Source organism: Haliotis asinina, chromosome 15, assembly GCF_037392515.1.
Source record: "Haliotis asinina isolate JCU_RB_2024 chromosome 15, JCU_Hal_asi_v2, whole genome shotgun sequence".
Classification (NCBI taxonomy): Eukaryota; Metazoa; Mollusca; class Gastropoda; order Lepetellida; family Haliotidae; genus Haliotis; species Haliotis asinina.
In genome coordinates, this window is record NC_090294.1 from 42,905,743 (window position 1) to 42,925,771 (window position 20,029).

General features: G+C 38.6%; 2 protein-coding genes across 2 annotated transcripts in view; one reads left to right on the forward strand and one right to left on the reverse strand.

The window, feature by feature from the left end:
* Nucleotides 1-2,295: 2,295 nt before the first annotated feature.
* Nucleotides 2,296-13,890, forward strand: LOC137265032 (failed axon connections homolog). Its single transcript, XM_067800357.1, has 6 exons — nucleotides 2,296-2,300; nucleotides 4,503-4,638; nucleotides 5,728-5,924; nucleotides 6,505-6,716; nucleotides 7,393-7,509; nucleotides 10,001-13,890. Exons 1-6 carry the CDS (start codon nucleotides 2,296-2,298, stop codon nucleotides 10,126-10,128), a joined length of 795 nt encoding a protein of 264 aa, XP_067656458.1. The 3' UTR covers nucleotides 10,129-13,890.
* A 1,183-nt stretch (nucleotides 13,891-15,073) lies between these two features.
* Nucleotides 15,074-20,029, reverse strand: part of LOC137265276 (sodium- and chloride-dependent transporter XTRP3-like) — a 72,342-nt gene continuing 67,386 nt past the window's right edge. Inside the window, exons 13-14 of the mRNA XM_067800634.1 lie at nucleotides 19,634-19,804; nucleotides 15,074-18,902 (exon numbers count right to left, since the gene is read on the reverse strand). Coding sequence (XP_067656735.1) covers nucleotides 18,672-18,902; nucleotides 19,634-19,804 — 402 coding nt within the window. The 3' untranslated portion in view covers nucleotides 15,074-18,671. The remainder of the gene's footprint in view (nucleotides 18,903-19,633; nucleotides 19,805-20,029) is intronic.

The window sequence follows — 20,029 nt, forward strand, 5'->3', positions numbered from 1 at the left end:
AAGTAATATTTTTTTAAAAAAAAACATCCATACTGTAGTCCTTTGGTATTTATATGGTATTTAACTAATGAAAAAGAGGCATAATTGCGCGAGAAAACGTTAATGTATAAAAAAAACCCAACGAACTAAACGCAATTAGGAATGTTCACTCACAGGTGTGGATGTACATTTGCGTGTGCCGCGGGACAAAATGAACTCAACATAAACAAACTGGAACTTATAAACCAAAAAACGAAGTGTATGTTTGAATAACATTACAGTGTCGGCTTTGGAGTCGATAGTGTAGACGGAGCGTGGCGCATGGAAAGCCGAGCTTATAACGGTAACCACAGAGTCACGCGTTAGGTGATGGGCTTAGCGCCTTGTGTGAGTAAGAAAATAACGACAGGTGTATTCTGAAGTATTGTAGTATGAAGGTATCTGAAACTTTAGCAACGCCAACTGTCATATTTGTGATAGCAAACTGTTAGCAAATATGTATGTTTCGCTTTTTTGTTTTGATTCTTTGTGGTTTGGGGTGGGGGTGGGAGTAGGGGTGGGGTTGGAGCTTGGTGGTCTTTACATTACTATGGGTACGTCTTGCATAGTTACGTTGAGCTGGTGGTAGCAAAGTTGAAAATGCGTCTGTTCGCCTTGTCAGGATTCAGTTTTCGATTCCACAAGAGGGTATATAAATGGATGCTTTTCCTGTTTAAAAGGAATTTAGACGTCGGAGCAGTAAGGAAGGATAACAATATATTGATGAACAGCGTCTTCATTACACTGAGGTCGTCGTTTCAGTGAAGGTTTATCACTTCCTTGTGACAGTGTTAGAAACATCACTTGTTATCCACACATTGTTATCCTTTTCCTTATGCTTCTTGTAGCGATACACCTTCCATAATTCTAAAAATCAACGTAAAACCATCCTCAACCTCTGACACAGACTGGTTCGTGTTTCTCCTTACATTGCGACACTTTATGTGTATATGCAGTTTTAAGCGTAACCGTGATTAGTCAACAGGTCCTTTTCTGCATCAACGTACATAAAGAGTAATCTTTTCCTATGTTTCATTTGTCACGTAAAACGGAGAACATGATTTTGAAAGATCGCTATAGATATTCTTGGCATTCATAGTGATAATAAAAGGTAGTTGCTTCTCACCTGTTGATAACATAACACCGTATTCTTACACGCTCACGCGGATTAAAAAATAATTAAGACCTGTCACAGTAACCTAACTCACTGATGTTATAAAAGATTCACCGACACCCATACAAAACCCCACGTCATTGTGACGTCACGTCATTAGCCACTTCCGCCATAAGCACGCACGTCCTGAGAGAAAATGGCGAAATGGAAATATTTTATTAATCAAATGGTTGCCATTAGAGCTCCACTGAACGCGCCGATAGGATCTGATATGAAATAAAATATTCAGGTGGGAGCTATGGCAGTTTTTGATGATGGAGAGGTCATTAATACTGCATTGAATTTCCACACCGAACGTGTCCTTGGTGGGTTTGGATTAGCTGCGCTGATAACCATCCTTTGAATGTTAACGGGGTGGCTGGGAATTATTGTCAAATATATTGAATACCGCATTGGTCAGAAATGTCCATTACAGAATTAATAACTGTCAAATGATTGTTATCAACACAGTAAAGTAATAGAATATTTTGTAACGACACCTTCCCATTGTTTAATATGCATAGCTGAAACTTGATAGGTATGCGTGTGGGAGTGCGTGTGCGTGTGCGTGTGCGTGTGCGTGTGCGTGTGCGAGTCTTCACCCACGTAACTGATTCTTGATGACATGCAATGACCAAGTCAGCGAGCCCTACCACCCGGCCCATTTATGACTTCCTACGATGGCCTGCAGTGGAGTAGCCGAGTAGTTAAAGCGTTCTCACGTCGCGCCAAAGACCCTTGTTCGATTCCCTACCTGAGTACTATGTGTGAAGCCCATTTCTGGTGTCCGCCGCGATATTTTGGAATATTGCTGAACGAGAAGAAAAAATAGACTCACTCACACAAAAATCACTTTCAATCCCCAGCCCTATCATAACGGGTCTAATCAGATAAGCGTATTGTAGAACCCATTAGGACGGGTGCTGATGGCTCATGCCCCACAAGAACCAGCGAGCATCGAATCCTAGGGGCCATAACTCTGCAATGCTCTACAACCTTTATCATTCTCCATTTCGAAAAGTGCGCTTTTGTTCTTTTTTTTAACATTTGGAGATGGGATATGTTGTTAAAATCAAGTATTCATAAGAATCTGCTAGATGATTGGCTCACAATGAAGTTCCAAAATGGCGTATGACAGATCGTGACCGAGAGAGCTATCCAGTATCTGACAGCCATGCTTTCTGAAGCAATGTAAACTTCAGCAATGGTGTACTCTTATTCCCACACAAGCCGATCAGCATCTCAAATTTCAGACCCAAGCCTAATTATAACCTATCTATCTAACCAATATTTTGGTCAAGTCTTAATATGTTCTGTTAATACAACAAAAACCTTTTAAATATGAAACAAATCGATTTACAACCAGACGCTCCTTGTGTCGAACTTTCGGTTATCTCGAAGTCAAAGCCTGTTCGTTTGTCGCGAATATTCGTAATTTAGTCAACATTTCAGTTGGTCGAACATTGGATAACTCGAAGTATTTACCCAAGCCCCTCAAACCATGCCACAACAATGTTTGTTTCATCACGGCTCACTAGCTTTTAGAGAACTTACGTATTTCCAGAAGCAGCAAGAGTTGTATACTCCCCATGGAGTTGAGATCGATGATACGATGTGACGCTGAGACGGACATCCGATGCTCGAGGGAAACAAACACCAGCGCAAGCAATAGTTGCATGGATATCTGCGCAAAATAAATATCCTATAATAATACATAAATAATAAAAAGAAAAATGCACGCAAGGAACACAATTTATGGAATCACTTTTCAAAAGATCATCTCCTTCCCCTGAAGCAGTTCTTTTGAACAAAAATACCATTTAAAAGACATTTACTTCAGTTCAGTTCATTTCACAAACACTGGGCAAAGTTCGAAGCTTCTCTCTATATTTGTTGAACCTGTATCGTGATCACCTCGCTAAATGTCTTCACACTAATGACCTGAGAGAATATGCTTTTTCCATAGCTGTCGTGGGCTACAGAGAAGCTGGTTTCGATTTCAGTAACCCCTTTTCACGAAGAAAATAGACGAGTGTTTGATAACAAACAAAAGACTCATACAGCTGTGCTAATCTTACTTGTAGTGTCACATTCCCGAACATCAGCTACCTCGACAAAGAACTTATACGCCCATTTTTTGATGCCTGAAATAAGACATTCAAGAACTGGTTATTTGATACGGGTGTCATGGTGGTGCTGGACCTTAAGTTTAATGTGTTTTGGCGACTGGTGAATGAATATTTTTTTACGTTACTCTTAGCAACATGCTTCGCTGGCTGTTCTTAATGTTTCGTCTGCGAGAAAGCCTATGCTTGTCAGGTTCAATTCCCCACATGGGCACAATGTATGAGCCCACATCTCTGTGTCCCCAGCAGGAATATTGCCAAAAGTGCTGTAAAACCATACTCACTCACCAAATATGAACCGTGATAATCCGGGTTAGAATTGATGTTCAGTAACCCATGCTCTTCGTAAGAGGCGACTACCCCCATCCGATGGTCAGGCTCGCTGACACATGCCATAATAACGTAGATTGATGCTCATGCTGTTGATCACTGGATTTGTTCAGCCTCAATTATTTTCCGAGCGCAGCCATACAGCTGGGATATAGCTGCGTGCGGCGTAAAACTAAACTCACTCACGCCCGCTTCTGACACATGTGACTCTTCTTGGGAGTAACACCGGCCAACGTTCAACTGATAACGATTCTACGTCCCCTTCTTACAATAAACCAAGCTTGCTCCACGCTGCTTGGGATTGTCACATGGCAACGTCAAATTGTTGTGATGAAATATTCCGATTTCCTGATAGTCTAAATAGACAATCTGTTGAACTGTCTATTTAAACGGTAAAAATGATGTTTAGTTTACAGTGACCAAGGATGCAATGCATTTTCGTATGGCAATTTTTAGAAGCGCCTGGCAAATACTCACAAACAGCGACCATAGCTGCCTTGTCTTGCATTGCTCACTCAGAGAGCGATATTTCAGGAATATGACGGCGATTTCTAAATGATCGTGTCTGGTCAGTACAATCCAGTGATCTACAGCATGAGCGTCGGTCTACACAACTGGGATACGATAACATGTGGCAACCAATTTACCGAGCCCCGCCGCCAGATCCCGTTAAAACTATGACAAGTATGGGTTACCGGATACCAATATACGCGGATCTGATATTGGCAAACCTAAGCCCAAGACCTTATAGGTAGACATAAACATATATCTCCACCTTCCAGCACCCCACGGACAGAAGCTGAAAAAACCCCAGTTATATTCATGGGTCTGACTGATATCAAATGTCCTTGATAAATGTCCTTATGTTCTTGCAGTAAATCGGCTCCGTATCCTGTCCCTAAGGGCGTGGTGGTGCTGTACCAGATCGGGAGGGGTCCCTTTTGTCCTAGTGTTTCACCCTTTCCTCTCAAGCTCGAGACGTTCCTCAGGATCAATAAAATACCTTATATGGTAAGTCATAATGAATTCTAAATATTAATGTAACTGGATTTGAACTTTTTCCAAACGACAAAAGGTTATCTAAAATCACTTTTTTCTTGGAATGGTCATAGAAAATTGGTGAAGAATTCAATTGTTTTGTTAAAACAACTTGCCAGAAAGCAAGTGACTTTAAGAAAGTTACTTGTCCTGAATAATTTTCCACTTGCATTGATGTTTACGACAGACTCATGATGATGAGAAGAAATCAGCATGGTACTTAATAATAAATAGCAAAGAAAGATAACCCTACTACATTATCATCGCAAAATGTAATAGCTACATTATGAGCAGATATGAAATCCTAGTTTATTTCCAGTTTGAAACCTTTTAAGCAGAAATCATCTAGTAGCCCGCGGACAAGTAAGACACCATTATTTGATTGCCCGAAATGAAAACTGACTTGTCCCGGGCGTCGGGGAATGGGATTTTTTAACCCATGTGGTGAAAAGTTTCAAGACCTTTCAAGAAATGTTGTTAATTCAAACTTTTCATGTTAAAAAAAGACATTGTTGCGGTTTCATGTCAGAAATCCACATGTATCGAGCTACAGGTAATTTGCTGCATTTTCGAGAATCCAGTGAATTTCACTGCGACGATCATCAAGTGACGATCAAATGAAAACATATCAATTATTAAAGTATTTATTAATAGCTGAACAAATCTTGTTACATTTAACCATCGCTCATTCCGGCAACAGTAAAAATGAATTAGTTCAACGAACACTGGGGTAAGAAATGTATGTGCGCAAACACGTAACCATAAGAACGTTTCAAACGCTGCACACTTGTGCTAAAACAACTGCAAACCTTTTCAAAGAGAAAAATACTGATATCCTATTCCACAGTTTAATATTATGTGATTTTTATATTTTTTACAAATTTATATATCAGTTTTAAACTGTTTAAACTACATTTTTAAAGACAATAGTACTTCTCTCAATGGTGAAAAAGTGTTAAGCATTTCATATATTTTCTTGGTCCTGATACAGATTCTTTTCTAGTAGTTTGTAACAATTATCTCTCAACATTTTCTACATGGAACATAAATGCACCATTCCAGAACATCCACTCAAGCCGATTCTCCAAGAAAGGTAAGACTCCGTGGATGGAGTACAACGGACAAGCCATAGCAGATTCCCAGTTTTGTATCGACTTCCTGTCACGTGAGCGTGGTATCGACATGGACAGTCACCTGACACCGGAGGACAAGTCCATTTCGCGGGCCTTTCAAAAGATGGTCGAGGAAAACTTGTACTGGTAGGTCGGACGATTCCAATATGTCTCCCTAGAACTATTTAATACGGAGAGAAAATGTAAAATGGCACATGTTTGTTTCACGTCTTCACACAGCTGAGTCGGCAAAACAGTTCCCGAGACTGACTGCTAACCGTGGGTTCTTTCAGACTGACACACGACTATGCCTACGTGTAAGTTAATCTGGAAGTGTTACGACAATCTACGATCGCTTTACGCTATATTGAACTCGTCCTGGAATATTTATACCTGGTCTTTCATTTTTTGTATTCTTTAAGTCTTTCCAAGGTTTTGTTCTCAGTAATATTCACGTATCTGTCAGTGAGCATAAAATATGAAGAATTAAAAAATCTACTCCCCACCCACCCCTTAACACATGGAAGAAAACCAAAATAAACCACCAAATCGAAACAAACACAATGTCAAATTCAGTCAATCATTCATTCATTTAAGAAATACGTTTATAAGACTGTCACCCCACAAAAATGTCAGCCTCGTATTCTGATAACTCGCGCTTAGAATGAGCGCTTGAATGTACCTCTAATCTATCATGTACATGGGCGTTAACCCCTCACTGTTGCAGGTCGATGTGCTACGAGATGTTTGCCGTCCCCGACAAGACCCGTATCGCGGAGGTGATGCCCCAGTATCGGGGTTTCAAGCTGTGGGCATTCACCACCATGTTCTCACGCATCATCAAGAAGGAGCTCTACTACCAGGGCATCGGTCGTCATAGCGACGAAGAGATTTGGACCATCGGGAGGGCCGATCTTCAAGCCATATCCACATTTCTTGGTATGTGGCTTCATGTTGTGTGTTGTTCAACGCCACACTCAGCAATATTCCAGCTGTATGGCGGTGGTATATAAATAATCGAGGCTGGACCAGACAATCCACCGATTAACACTGGACCTTCATCTACGCAGTTGGGATATGATGGCATGTGTTAACCAAGTCTGACTGTGGTTTTCATCTCAGTTTTACTATAGTGGATTATAATGACACTGACCTTGACCCTGGCCAACTGTCATGGTGGGAGGGAACATCACTCATTTGTCGAACATTCGGCTATATCGTTGCTGCAATTCGTTGTCTTAGTTCCTGTTCTGTGCCAGATATGATGAAACCTTAGAGCGAAATGTGAAATGGCCACGAAATTTAGAGGTGAATATCGAGCAGTCATTCACAATTGGGCTTCATAATTCGTCATAATTATTGCTACTGTAATACATATGGTTAAGGTATACGCTCGTCACGTTGAAGTTACGGGTTCGACCCCTGCATGTGCAAAGCCCATTTTACGTTTCCCCTGGGACAGTGAGATTGCCTTATGGTCAAAGCGTCCACTCGTCTTGCTGAAGACCAAGGTTCGATTCCCCACATGTGTGAAGCCATATCATGTGCTCCCGCTGAAATATTGCAGAAGATATCAGTTACTGGAGTAATTTAAAACACACTTATATCTTTTCAGGTGACAAAAAGTTCTTCATGGGAGACCGCCCCTGCCAAGTGGACTGCGCCATATTTGGCATGCTGGCGCAGGTGTTGTGGCATATGCCCAGAACCCGTCATGAAAAATTCGCTTACGGTAGGTTGCCATGGTGACTCAAGCGTATGCGTTGACCTTTTCTTAACTAAGCCATGATGGGACTTGTATTTAAACAATGACTTCCATTGACATCATGAATATTAATGAGTTGGTCACTTCGCTTTATGTTTTATAAACACACACGGATTTGTGGTAGTCCAATAATGGTCAATGGATTTTGGTATCCACTTAGATATTTAGAAGATCATGAATACTTGTGAGTGAGTTAATGGCTGAAAGCCGATTTCAACATTACGTCAATAATATCAGTTTTCTGTTGGTTGAAAACACACTCGTAACAACTGGCATAAATACAAACATACATCCTCACCCCACAACCATAGTGCTTGTGGTGTGCAAGGGGCGTAACTCTGTACAGAGAATTCCGGCGGGGCCTCCTATGTCCCCTATCCCTTTAGTGAATGAGAGAGTTGGGATCAATTCTGTTTATCATTTTGTCCGTTTTATCATAGCGTATCCGTTCTATCTGGAAGAGCGGATGTGTGAGTGAGTAAATTGTTACGCCGTTTTTAGGACCATTCTTGTAAGATCATGGCTGGAGAAAACAGTGAATGAGTGAACTTGGTTTTACGCCGCTTTTCGTTCACTAAACACACCAAAACCCCATTTCCTGTGTTGTGATATTGCTGGAGGCAGCTTTACACGACGTAAAATCATTCTAACTCACTCACTCACTCACTCACTCATTAGGGAGATTGCCCGAAGTTGGGATTTTGGGAAACACAGTAGAATGCCCCCGCCCACTATACAAAGTGAACAAAAACAGATCTTAAGTGAAGACATGACACTTTTACTGGTAACAACTTCTTTTTGGTTTTTAGGACGCTTCAGATTTACATCTTCCCCTTCAGGCAAATCATCCATCATTTTAGAAAGGACAAGAGATAGCTCTCAAATGATGGTACAAACAATAAACACATTGTTTCCTATGAAAGTGTCACGTCTTCACATCATTCTCCCACATCAGACTCACACGCTTTCAGATAAATCTCTCAAAATATCAAGTACGCGCTGGATTCCATTGGTTGTTGTTTAATGCCGCACTCACAAGTATTCCAACTATGGAAATAATCGACATTCATTAACGTCGATCTGAACTACGATGATATGCATCAGCGAACCAGACCACCCGATTACGTTACTCGCATCCTTCAAGCATTTGCTGGTGAAGACCAGGGTCTTTTTTCACGGAGCACTAAGGTGATCGTAAGTCACTAAGGTAACGTTAGGGCAGTGTCAAAGAATGGGAATAGCCCAAGTTCCATGAACATGGAACATTTGCCTCAAGCGAGACCATATGTGTTACTCGTACTTCATTGCGGGATAATTATCAGCTCTCCATCATCAACGGACAAAACATGGAACTGAGTTGTATGTGTCTTTGGTTGAGGGATTGGCACCACGAAACCGAATTCAGCGGATATATTCATTGACTGTTCATTACCCGAAATCATTTATCTTTGTCGCCCTTTTTTGTATTTCTAACCCTTTTTTCAATTTAATTTACTTCCTTTGAAATTTATTAAAGTGTCTAGTGCTTGATCGACATGAGACAAACGCAAGAGTTGAGTCCCTTTAGATCCCTCTTCAGGTATTAAATAAGCATTGATGTCCAAATGCTCTATCACCAAGGTGGACCACGGCCATTATCTAAACCTGATGAAATTATGCCCAGAATCCGAAATTCTGAAACCCAGATGAACGACACGCAAAATCTCCTCGCGAGAATTCCTTCACGTGTCTGCCTTGTGTTTCATCTTGTAGTTTTGTCAACATTCCCCTGTGCTGACGTTTAAGAAACAATGTATCTAAAAACTCTCAATGCATGTCTATGTGTCTTTAGTAGACAGTCAGACACTGTCTAACAATGATGTGTTAACCTTTCACTTGTCTCGAAGTTTGACCTTCCGTGTTCCTTATAAAGGCATCACTTTGCTGTTGTGTGGAACTCCGGATACCTCGAAATATTTACTCTGACGACGATGTATTGAACTTTCAGTTATCTCGAATTAAACAGTTTGTCCTTCCGTGTTCCTTATAAAGGCATCACTTTGCTGTTGTGTGGAACTCCGGATACCTCGAAATATTTACTCTGACGACGATGTATTGAACTTTCAGTTATCTCGAATTAAACAGTTTGTCCTTCCGTGTTCCTTATAAAGTCATGAGTTTGCTACCGTTCGCCTTTTAGCATCGAAACAGCGGTGTTCAACTGTATATTTTCAGTTCCACGCTGAACTGATTTACTGAACACTGAATATAATAAATAAAACATCTTTAAAATATTTCACATTTTCACAGATTAAATGTTACTGTAGAATGTCGAACGTTTTTCTTGAAGCATGCTTTGACAAAAGCAGTGACCTCTGGCTAACTTACTTTCAGACTGTGAATTAAGCATACTATCCTGAGGTTGAAAGGTCAGTCGTTTAAAGGAATAGTTACTACAGTGAATTTATTTCCGTTTCAGATCGCTTGCACAATATTGAAGGCTACTGTGAGCGCATGAAGGACCTCTGTTGGCCAGACTGGGACCAGCACTGCCTGAAGAACCCAGCTTACCAGGACGACAACTACAAGACATACAACAGCGAGTGATCTGCCCTTGAAACAGGACCAAGATCAAGGTCATCTTACACTGCCGTACAACAGAATCTCGAAATGACGAACAGGCATGGTTTTAATGAGACTTCACGAGAAGCCATTGATTTTAGATGTAAACACCACGGGTCACGACTGAACAGATTTCCATTGCCTTTTTTCAGTGGCGTAAAACCATTGAGTCCTTTATAAATACAAAGTTATATTTGAAAGTTATTTTTGTAAACACATTTTGACTTTACAGTTTGTCGATTTAGATATACTCATGAGCAGAACTAAGGGAACATATACGGCAACAGTTGATGTTCTTATTATATGTACTTCATATTTACGATGTCATTTTCAATAAGAATCTTATCAGCTTCAGAGCATGTTTTTTTATCAACTGTTCCGTTTCCTTTACCCATCGGTATATTTCTGTTTGTCATGTAACACGTTGATATGGCGAACTTGCCTCGGAGTAAGAGCTTGGTACAAATTCCATATTTGGTCGTTTTGCGTTTGTATGGAATGTCACATATGTTCAACACATTTTTAGCAAATAAATTCAATTCTAATGGCCTCAATGCATTTGACCCAAAAGGAATCGAGGGACTAAAAGTATATAGATGTATATTATCAGTCAGCAATGTAGTCTCACCTTCTGTCTTAACCCAACACATTACAATGTAAACATTGTTTTCATGTTAAAAATAGCATAATTCTTAGGGCGTAAAATTTCACAAGATTTCGATCTGAATGTAATCAAAATATTTTCATGTGTCATTTATCGAAATGTTTTGATCCCTGTTTTCGTTTTGAAACTTTATTTTGTAAATTCACTAAGGTTTTGAATTGTATGTATTTGTAGTTCTCATACGAGTTTGATAAAGATATATTTTTGCAGAAGTGAATGTTATTGCTGATGTTTTTAGTGTTTCGTATTTGTATTTTAAACGATGTACATTGTTGTTTGTGACATGAATATTCATATGCATGGTTTTCCTTTCATTGTCTCACATCAACTCAGACTTTTACTCACTGTGTATTCATATTTGTGGTGGTTAAATATCTTGACGCTTATTGATTGTATAAAAATTGATTACATTCCGGCAATATGGAGTCGTCACAAGATCAAACGTTTGGTTGCTGAGCCTTTAGCTGCTTGTCAATAGTTCATATCCCGCGAGACATCCCGAGACTCTCACTGTTGCCAGTCACATGACACAGGGCACGCCATCTTCCATTTGAAAAAGAATTTGGCAAAAGAATCATTTCAACCATTATCTGCAAGTAACCAGCTGTTCAAAGAGATATCAGACTTTATATGTTTTGTCGCCGCGATGTTCTCGAGGATGACCTTCGAAAGAAACGAACAGAGGTCTTTTCTTGTATTTTGTTTTCTTTGATATGCGTTGTTTTAAACGCTACACACAACAATTTCGTGTATAAGCACGGTCTGTAAATACTCGAATCTGTACCAAACAATCCACTGATCGATATCATGAACATAGATCTAGGCAGCTGTCAGGCGATGACATCACACAGTCATCAAGTCTACATCCCATTTGTTGCCTTTTCTTTACCTCTTGTTAAAACCATTATTACATGCTTTCACTAGGTCTTTTTAACATCTGCGTTGAAAATGTATGGACGATACGAATGGCAGCATTTTTGTAAAAAAATGGTAAGGATTTCAGAAGTTATGAAAAGGAGTTGTCAAAGCTACAGTCTGAAATCTGATAAAAATCAAATTACATATTAATGTCTCCTTGAACGGTTTTGAGCATGTTACAAGCTTAAAAAACGTACCTGTATGTTTTGATTAATAACTGTGTATGAAACAATGAAATCACACTGCATTTTATAATTATGCCTACAAAGTAAGCATCGTCATCATTGTTTATATATTTAGATTTCAAGCTTTGACGTCACCTTTATGTCATGTTTATTAATCTGCATTCCATTCTTCCTTACTGCACTTACAGAACGTATAAGGTCCTATATCACTTTATACTTTCCTTGAACATATTTTTCTATAAATATAATTTTATTTCACTACGATTTCATGACAAATGCACATATTTGTTGTACAGTGCATTCATTATTAACATTTTCAACAACAAACAACCGCAGGATTTTTTTCAGTAGTCAAATTACATCATTATAATCGATCGTCATTCTTTACCTTATCCTTTTGTACGGTTTGTCATATTCAGGTCACGAAGATCGTTCATGATCTTCAGCAGGTGTATCCGTTCCATTCGCTGCAGCTGTCCCTCAATTCATCTGCCAAGTGTGTTCGTTGTCTTCCACGGGAAACATTCCTTTAATGATTGTTATCAGTATTGCGATTTTACGAAGAAATGTTTTGTGCATAATAAGCTTTCTGTATTGTTTTTACCTCACTTATTACATGTTGCTGTGAAAATGTGACGAACGTTTATGTTTCTTACTCATGGATGGTTTTCTAGACATTCATGGACATGAACTGAAGACTGAAAACTGATAAAAATCAAATCATGTGCTATTAATGTCCCTTTCACAAAAAGTTAAACCTTTTGAGCATGTTGAAAATTCTTAACTGTATTTTTTATCTGAGCATGGAATCACACTGCATTTTAAAATTATGCGCCGAAGGTAAACATTGTCATCTATGATTATGTATTTAGATTTCAAAGCATTGTGTGCTGGCGTCACCTTAATGTCACGTTTCTTAATCCGATACCAACCTTTGCATTCTTTCTTTATTACTGTAATTAGTGAACGATTCCAAGATTCCTTCACAAATGTACATCTGTATCGTGACATGTTCTGGTGTACAGGTACATTAATATTGACATTTTGAACAACAAATAACCTTAAGATACTTTTCAGTAGTCAAATTATATCGTTCGAATCGATCGTCATTACATTATCATTTCTTACGATTTCTCATTTTCATCAGGAGTTGCTTCGCACTGGAATCAGGTAACGAAGATTGTCTATGATCTTCAGCAGGTGTATCCGTTCCATTTGGTGCAGCTGTCACTCAAATCAACTCCAAGTGTGTTCGTTGTCTTCCAAAGGAAACATTCGTTTAATGGTTGTTACCAGTATTGCGATTTACAATGAAAGGTTTTGTGCATAATAAGCTTTCGCTATTGTCTTTCCTCACTTATGTTTAGAATATGTGATGAACGTTTTAGTTTGTTACCTCATGGATATTTTTCTAGACATTCCAGAACGTGAACTGAATATATAGTTTTGTCAGCATTTGTTTCAGGTACCCCGAGTGGTCAATTTTGTTTTTCATGATCCTTCTGTTTTTTTTTAAAAAAACTATACATTGTGTTGAAATGAAAGAAAATATAACCAAGAGAACATTAAATACATTGGGCAACACTTCGGTTAATCGTTCCTACGATGATGTAACCAAAATGTGGGAAATTGTTCCTTGTGAACAGTATTTTGGACGAACACCACAGTTAATCCTTTTCTGACTTATTCTCAAATGATCAAACGTATTTTCTAAATAACTCGAATCTATTCGTTGTTTTCATTTCCTGAGTTTAAATGTCCTCAAACTGAAAACCAATATCTTTGACAGCTCTTACACCGGTCATTAAACCTCTGTCTTCCAGCACTCGTGGAATGTAGTTGATACATCTATACAAGAACAGGCCTTCCAGTAATGGTGTATGAAGTAGAAAGACACCCAGAAATGATTAAGGCCAGTGTTTATCTGTGTACTGGTACGTCGTTCCCTTTTATCACTGCCAAATAAATATATTGATGTAGGTTGACTTGTTTGCTTATTTCTTTAAATGATGATGAAAGAGAAGATCTGCAATCCGATATAGTTAATTAACTTCTTGCCAAGGTATTGATGTCAAGATAAACCATGACAGCAGATGAGCATGATGTGTCGTGTCACGTTAACCATGCCACATGGTGACAGATTGACGACATGAAACTTCATCCCTGACTTCATGTTTACCTTGTGTCCGAATTTCAAGTGCAAAGGATAATATTTTCAGGGCATTTTAATTTCCACTACTGAAGAGCTTAATCATTTGAAGATGTCAGTCCGGGTCCACTAGTGTTGTACTTTCTGCATATGAAGTGATCTATGTAGTTGAGGAGAAAGACGTGGAAGATGCTGAGGAACAGGATTATGAAGAAGAGTCAGACATTGAAGAGGAAATTGCTGTCTTCAATAAAGCAATCGAGCGCGATGAAGACAGCGATTACTGTTCAGATTTCGCTGATGAAGAACAGACATTTGCTAAAATCATGAACTATTAATGAGATTGCCATATGATTAATGGAACAGTAAATTGTAAAGTTTATGCATACAAAAGTGCATTGATATGGAGAGTTGTTATGTCACAGAGCGGACAGCTGATTAAAGAAACAGTACACTGAAAATTTAACGTGTACTAAAGTACATTGTTATAGAAAGTATTTAATTTGTTTTGAATATTTAACGTTTATGTCGCCCAGATATTGTTGTTTTGTTTTCACTTTGGGTCCTGTGAATTTTCAATGGGTCAGACAGATTTCTGCAAGTCACAGGACCCATGTCCTGCAGTGCAACAAACTATTTCGTACTGACTGTACCACCACGTCAGCAACTATAACTTGTTGTAAGAGACGATGCTGGGGCTCACTGTCTTGGATGATATATGCCATTGTATTCTAGATGCGTGGATCGATGCTCATGCTGTCGATCACTGGATTGTCTGGTCCAAAATAAATTATTTACAGACCGTTGCCATATAGCTGGAATATTGCTAAATGCGAAACGAACAAACAAAACCTAAGCTCAGAATAGGTATCGTGTATTGTAACAGTATAGGAAATGGCACACTGAGAATATTGGGAAATCAAACTAGGTTCACCGGCGACACGAGGTACGACTCAGCCTGCCCCACCTTGCACATTGATAAATAGTGAAGGTGATAAAGAACAGAAAATGTTACATGAGTATAACTTTATTTGTAAAGCTGGACAAAAATGACACATATAAAAAAGTGTGGCAAATGATGATAAAAGATCAATACAATCCACGATTGAACTAATATTGGACTCAACGAACATAAATTGTAACCCAGTGAAAATGTTTTAAATCCCCCAAATAACTCTCATACATGCGAATTTTCGATTATATTAATTGTTGTAAAAATCAAACCATAGTATGAAATTATGTCCTTATCTGAATCAAACCAAACGTTGATTATATACAAAATAATACAGAAATGGTATCACAAAGTCACATTCTAAAAATCTTGAAATATTCTAAAACGATTTATGCACGATAGGTTGAACGGTCAGAAGATAGTACCACATGATATATGTTTTGGCGTTAACACACGACTATTCAAACATTTGTGTACTACTACACGACACACTGGATATTGTTGATATATGTATAAATATACATGATCTACGCTGAGCTACTGGATGGTCGCAATGGTGCAGAAAGCATTCTACGTCAACAACAGCATTGGAACTTATACGTGATATCTTAACAAGTTGTGATAAAAGTGCATGTCTCATGGGATTTATTTCAGAACAATTTTACAGCTGCGTTTGTGTACAACACCGGCAGTGTCTTTTCAGACAATCATATAATGTAAGTTTTTGTTAGCTAAATGTACATTCTTGAAATATTAGTAAACTCCCGAAAGAAAATACGACATAACCAACACCCTTGCTGTACTCCTTGTTCAAGATCGTCGATATCATGTGTATGGTTAGCTTGGTGAATGAGGAACCGGGATGTATTTATTATGTACATTAAATTAACCAGTTCACATGGATACATTACACTGTTTCAGTTCGACATCTTCCACCATCAAGGCCCTCCATAGGAAACGAACGTTTTCAGCCAATCTATGAGGTTTATCAAACTGTTTCACAATATTGCGTCGGCAGGAACCGTTGTATACAATTTCAGTTTTGAGCAAATAAAAAAGTCTGACAAAAAACAACCGACGTCCTTCTTCGTGTACATATCAGGACATTTTCATATTTTTTCTCCATTCAGAACTGCTCGTTTACATCAGTTTTTTGAGACACAAAAATCAGATATGCTTCTCAGAATGTTTAGCGCGATGGTGTATGTATAAGCCATCACGATCAATAACAAATTAAAGCATTCACATGAAAAGACCCTCTATGTCCCATTTTATCCGAATTTGACGTCTAAATCACATACAAAATAGTATTTTAATGATACCATGTTCCGTTCAATTTGAACTTATGCAGCTGTAGAATTGACCATGTCAGTACCTGTGTGCTAACTATCTAGGATTTCAAAGAACAACAATAAATTGCATTGGTCCTCGGATAATAAAGTAATGACATGAATAAAGCATATTTACAAATATACACAAGTCACAGGTGATTATGACGTATATGATGACGTCATAGTGACGTAAGGCGAGATGATGTTGAATTGAAATGTTGAATGGTATTATTGGAATGCCATTTTAGCTTTTATAATGAGATTTGTTAACAAATTATTCAGAACAACAAGACGCCACAGAAACGGATCAACCAAATATTGTTCCAAACTGGATCATTTTTCCACTGCAATTTTTGATCAACGATATTACACCGTGTTTGTCAGATGGCAGATGGTATTCAATGGCTCAACATTTCTCTCCTGTTTTTCGAGTGGTAATTAATAAAAATATTTTTCAGACATTAGATCTTCATGGGAAAATAAGTGAGCAATCTTGAGTATCGGGGTAACAAACTTTGTAATTATCAAATCGATGTATGTGGAAATATTTGAGGTAACTAATCAAATGATAACTTATCCATAGATTTCAGCAATTACAAACTGATTAAAGCAAGTTTGTTAAGTATGTTCTTGTGATCGTCACACAATAAGAACTCCTTCAACCGGCAACTGGTATGGCATGGATGTTATACATGTATATCTAATGAATGATTGTGAATGAGGAAATAGAAATGAGTTAATGACCGAGATGTTTGATAGGATTATGGAAGCAAGTTGAGTTTAATCAGGAAATTGTATCTTGGTTGTCTCACTGATGTCGTCATGTGTCAAATTCGTGCAAATCTAATCGAAATCTAACGGGAAAAACACATTAACATGAAAATATTTCAATTTAATCTTACAATATCCAGGTTAATGCGAATGTCGATCTGAAACATTCCAAGAATGCTATCGCAAATATAGAATTTATAATTTCTTATCACAACGTTCCAAGTAATATGAACGAGTTCAGCATATTTTCATAGAATAAATCCCAACCAAACGGATTCGATAAATCGTGTCAACTCGACTAGCACAACAATCACAAAACATATAATCCCAACACGCATTGTATATGATTGTGCACATGGTGTTCAGATGGTGTTTTTTAAACAACACCAGTATATTTTGATGTTATGCTCGTAGTGTGGTTTCACGAATACAAACACGCCGAGATGTTACAATATACACATGGAATATCATTTACATACTTGATACACTTGAAGGCGACGGTTTACCACGATAAGCACGGTGTCTGAGACAATTGGCAACAAACCATAAAATGAGCAATCCTGTTCGTTCTTATTCCTTCCAGACCATTTATTAATGAACGATCCTTCAAACACTCAACCCTTCTCGGCAACATGTTGATAAGAAATAACCAATAGGCCTTACATATCTTATTCGTTGGCTAACGCACATTGGTTGTCACATCAGCACTCTGCTAATGAATGAAATATATACTCGGAGGTTTTACCACAAATCGACAGCCATTCGACTGTTTTTCCCCCGAAATTAGGACATATTATTCAGATTTACTAACAGCACTAATCTAATCTCGAGTTTTTCTTTTCATTTAGCTTTCAAAGAGAGTCGACCCAAAACTGTTTTGACAAAACCAAGTTGTATATACATATTTCTTACCAGTTTTCCTTGTCGTGCTATCTCGTTAAACACTAAATTGTGTAAGGCCTATTAATGGTCTAATCGCCAACATTCAATAATCAGATGTACCAAACCATGGTCTATGACGTAGACTGAATTCAGTAGTATATGGGTTGCATTATGCTTTATAATGTAGAGTTACACAGATTCTGGGGGCATTATATGCTGAGAATCTATTTTTAGTCCTCACCCTGTTGGGGTTTCACTATAATTCTGACACCATAGCGCCGGTATTGATATTGTATAAGCCTACATCTTCTATCTTAAAACATCGTCTGATGTAAGATGCTGAAGTATAATCATGCACATTGCTGTGATTTAAACACGAAAACTACAAAAACATTTCCGTATATATCAATGTGTTGGTTCAGTTGGATTCAGAACAAGTTACAATGTCCGATTTCGTTAAGGGACGCATGATGTCCACCAAAACGTCAATGATGCTTCCAATCGCAGACTTCCGTTGACGTTACTTTGTCATCCTTGCCTTTTGTAATTAAAAAGAGAGTTCATAATCAACATGGTGAATAGTGGTTAATATCAATCAGCACTTGAAGCATCTCCTCTGTTTGTGATAGTCTTTGTGTGAGCCTCTCTTTGGTAATATATCGTCATTTCCGCTCTTTCACACTCGGACAACGTCGCCATATTCCGGCGGCTTAATGCTGACCTCGACCTCTGACTTTGGTTGCACCAACTCATTTGAGACCATCACCGGACGCTCGTGCGGTTGGTGCTCGCTTGGTAATGGCGACTTCGCCTGGGGCATTGACGTGTCTCCGGTCTCCACCGACGTGTACTCGTCGTCCATGACGTCGTCTGGCAGCTGACCCGTCCGCAGCGCTTGTAGGAACCGCTGGAACATGAAGTAAAGGAATTATTTTCGTCCATCTGATAGCTAAGTGGATCAGCGACTTCGCAGGACAGATCTCATAAGGTTTGTTATTTAGAGTTAATACATACTTTGTCGCATCCCTTCAGTGATGTTGATTAATGATTAATTCATTAAAAACGCGGTGCATTCACGTTAGTTGACGGGCACACGAGCAAAGAGCCTCGATTATCTGGCCAGACTTTACAGGCCGCACAAGGCAGGATGAACTTCGTCCCTTGTTTGTTAACTTAGACCGTTCCTTAATTCAAAATTCAACATGTTGCTTAAGGACTCTACAAACGACAGAAAGTTCAAGATGAACCGCGAACACAAACTTAAAACACCAACTTTAAGGGTCACGTGTAAACTGACTTAGCTCCCTTCCCTTATATATGGAACCAACAAAGCACACTGTATCATGAAAAATGCAGCCCAAACAAAGAAAGCCCGTTTTATTATATTTGAACTAATCGGAAACGCTTTATCTCATATGAAAGCAAACACATTTCCAGCCTTGTGTTGTATGTAGCAAACACGATCTCAAACCTTATACCATAACGGATCCAATCGGAAACTCTAGGTTATCTGTTTAACCAATCAGAAACAAAGTGCAAGAAACAAACACAAAGCTCAACCCCTACATTTAAACGTATCAGACACGCTGTATAATATCTTTAACCAATCAGAAAAAGGTAATATAAAACACTAGTTACCCCTTTCAATGACCCAGTCTCCTTCCACACGGCGTGCGCTGCTCCGAGTATCACCCCAAAGATTATGGGCGAGATTGAGGCCAGCCACCCCAGATACTCCGCCCAGCGCTGTTCAGCGCTCACTACCGACTCCTGGTAGACGTACACAGCGAAGTAGTAGATCAGCAGGCACTGTGAAGAGTACAGAACACTTAACATGTTTTTTTCAGACTGAAGAAAAAGACTCTCAGGCTTTGTAACTGCTTCGAGAAATAAATTTGTCTTAAAAAATAATATAAAATATTAAATGTAAACTGTTTGATATTTATAATATTTACAAAATAAATATTATGTACAAGGCAATTGACCAGCAGATGCACCCTACAAGATGGAATATATAACGAATTAAATTTAAAT

Coding starts and splice junctions, on each gene's coding strand:
- LOC137265032 (XM_067800357.1), top strand. Junction 4,639..5,727: donor TCAATAAAATACCTTATATG/GTAAGTCATAAT, acceptor GCACCATTCCAG/AACATCCACTCAAGCCGATT. Junction 5,925..6,504: donor GTCGAGGAAAACTTGTACTG/GTAGGTCGGACG, acceptor TCACTGTTGCAG/GTCGATGTGCTACGAGATGT.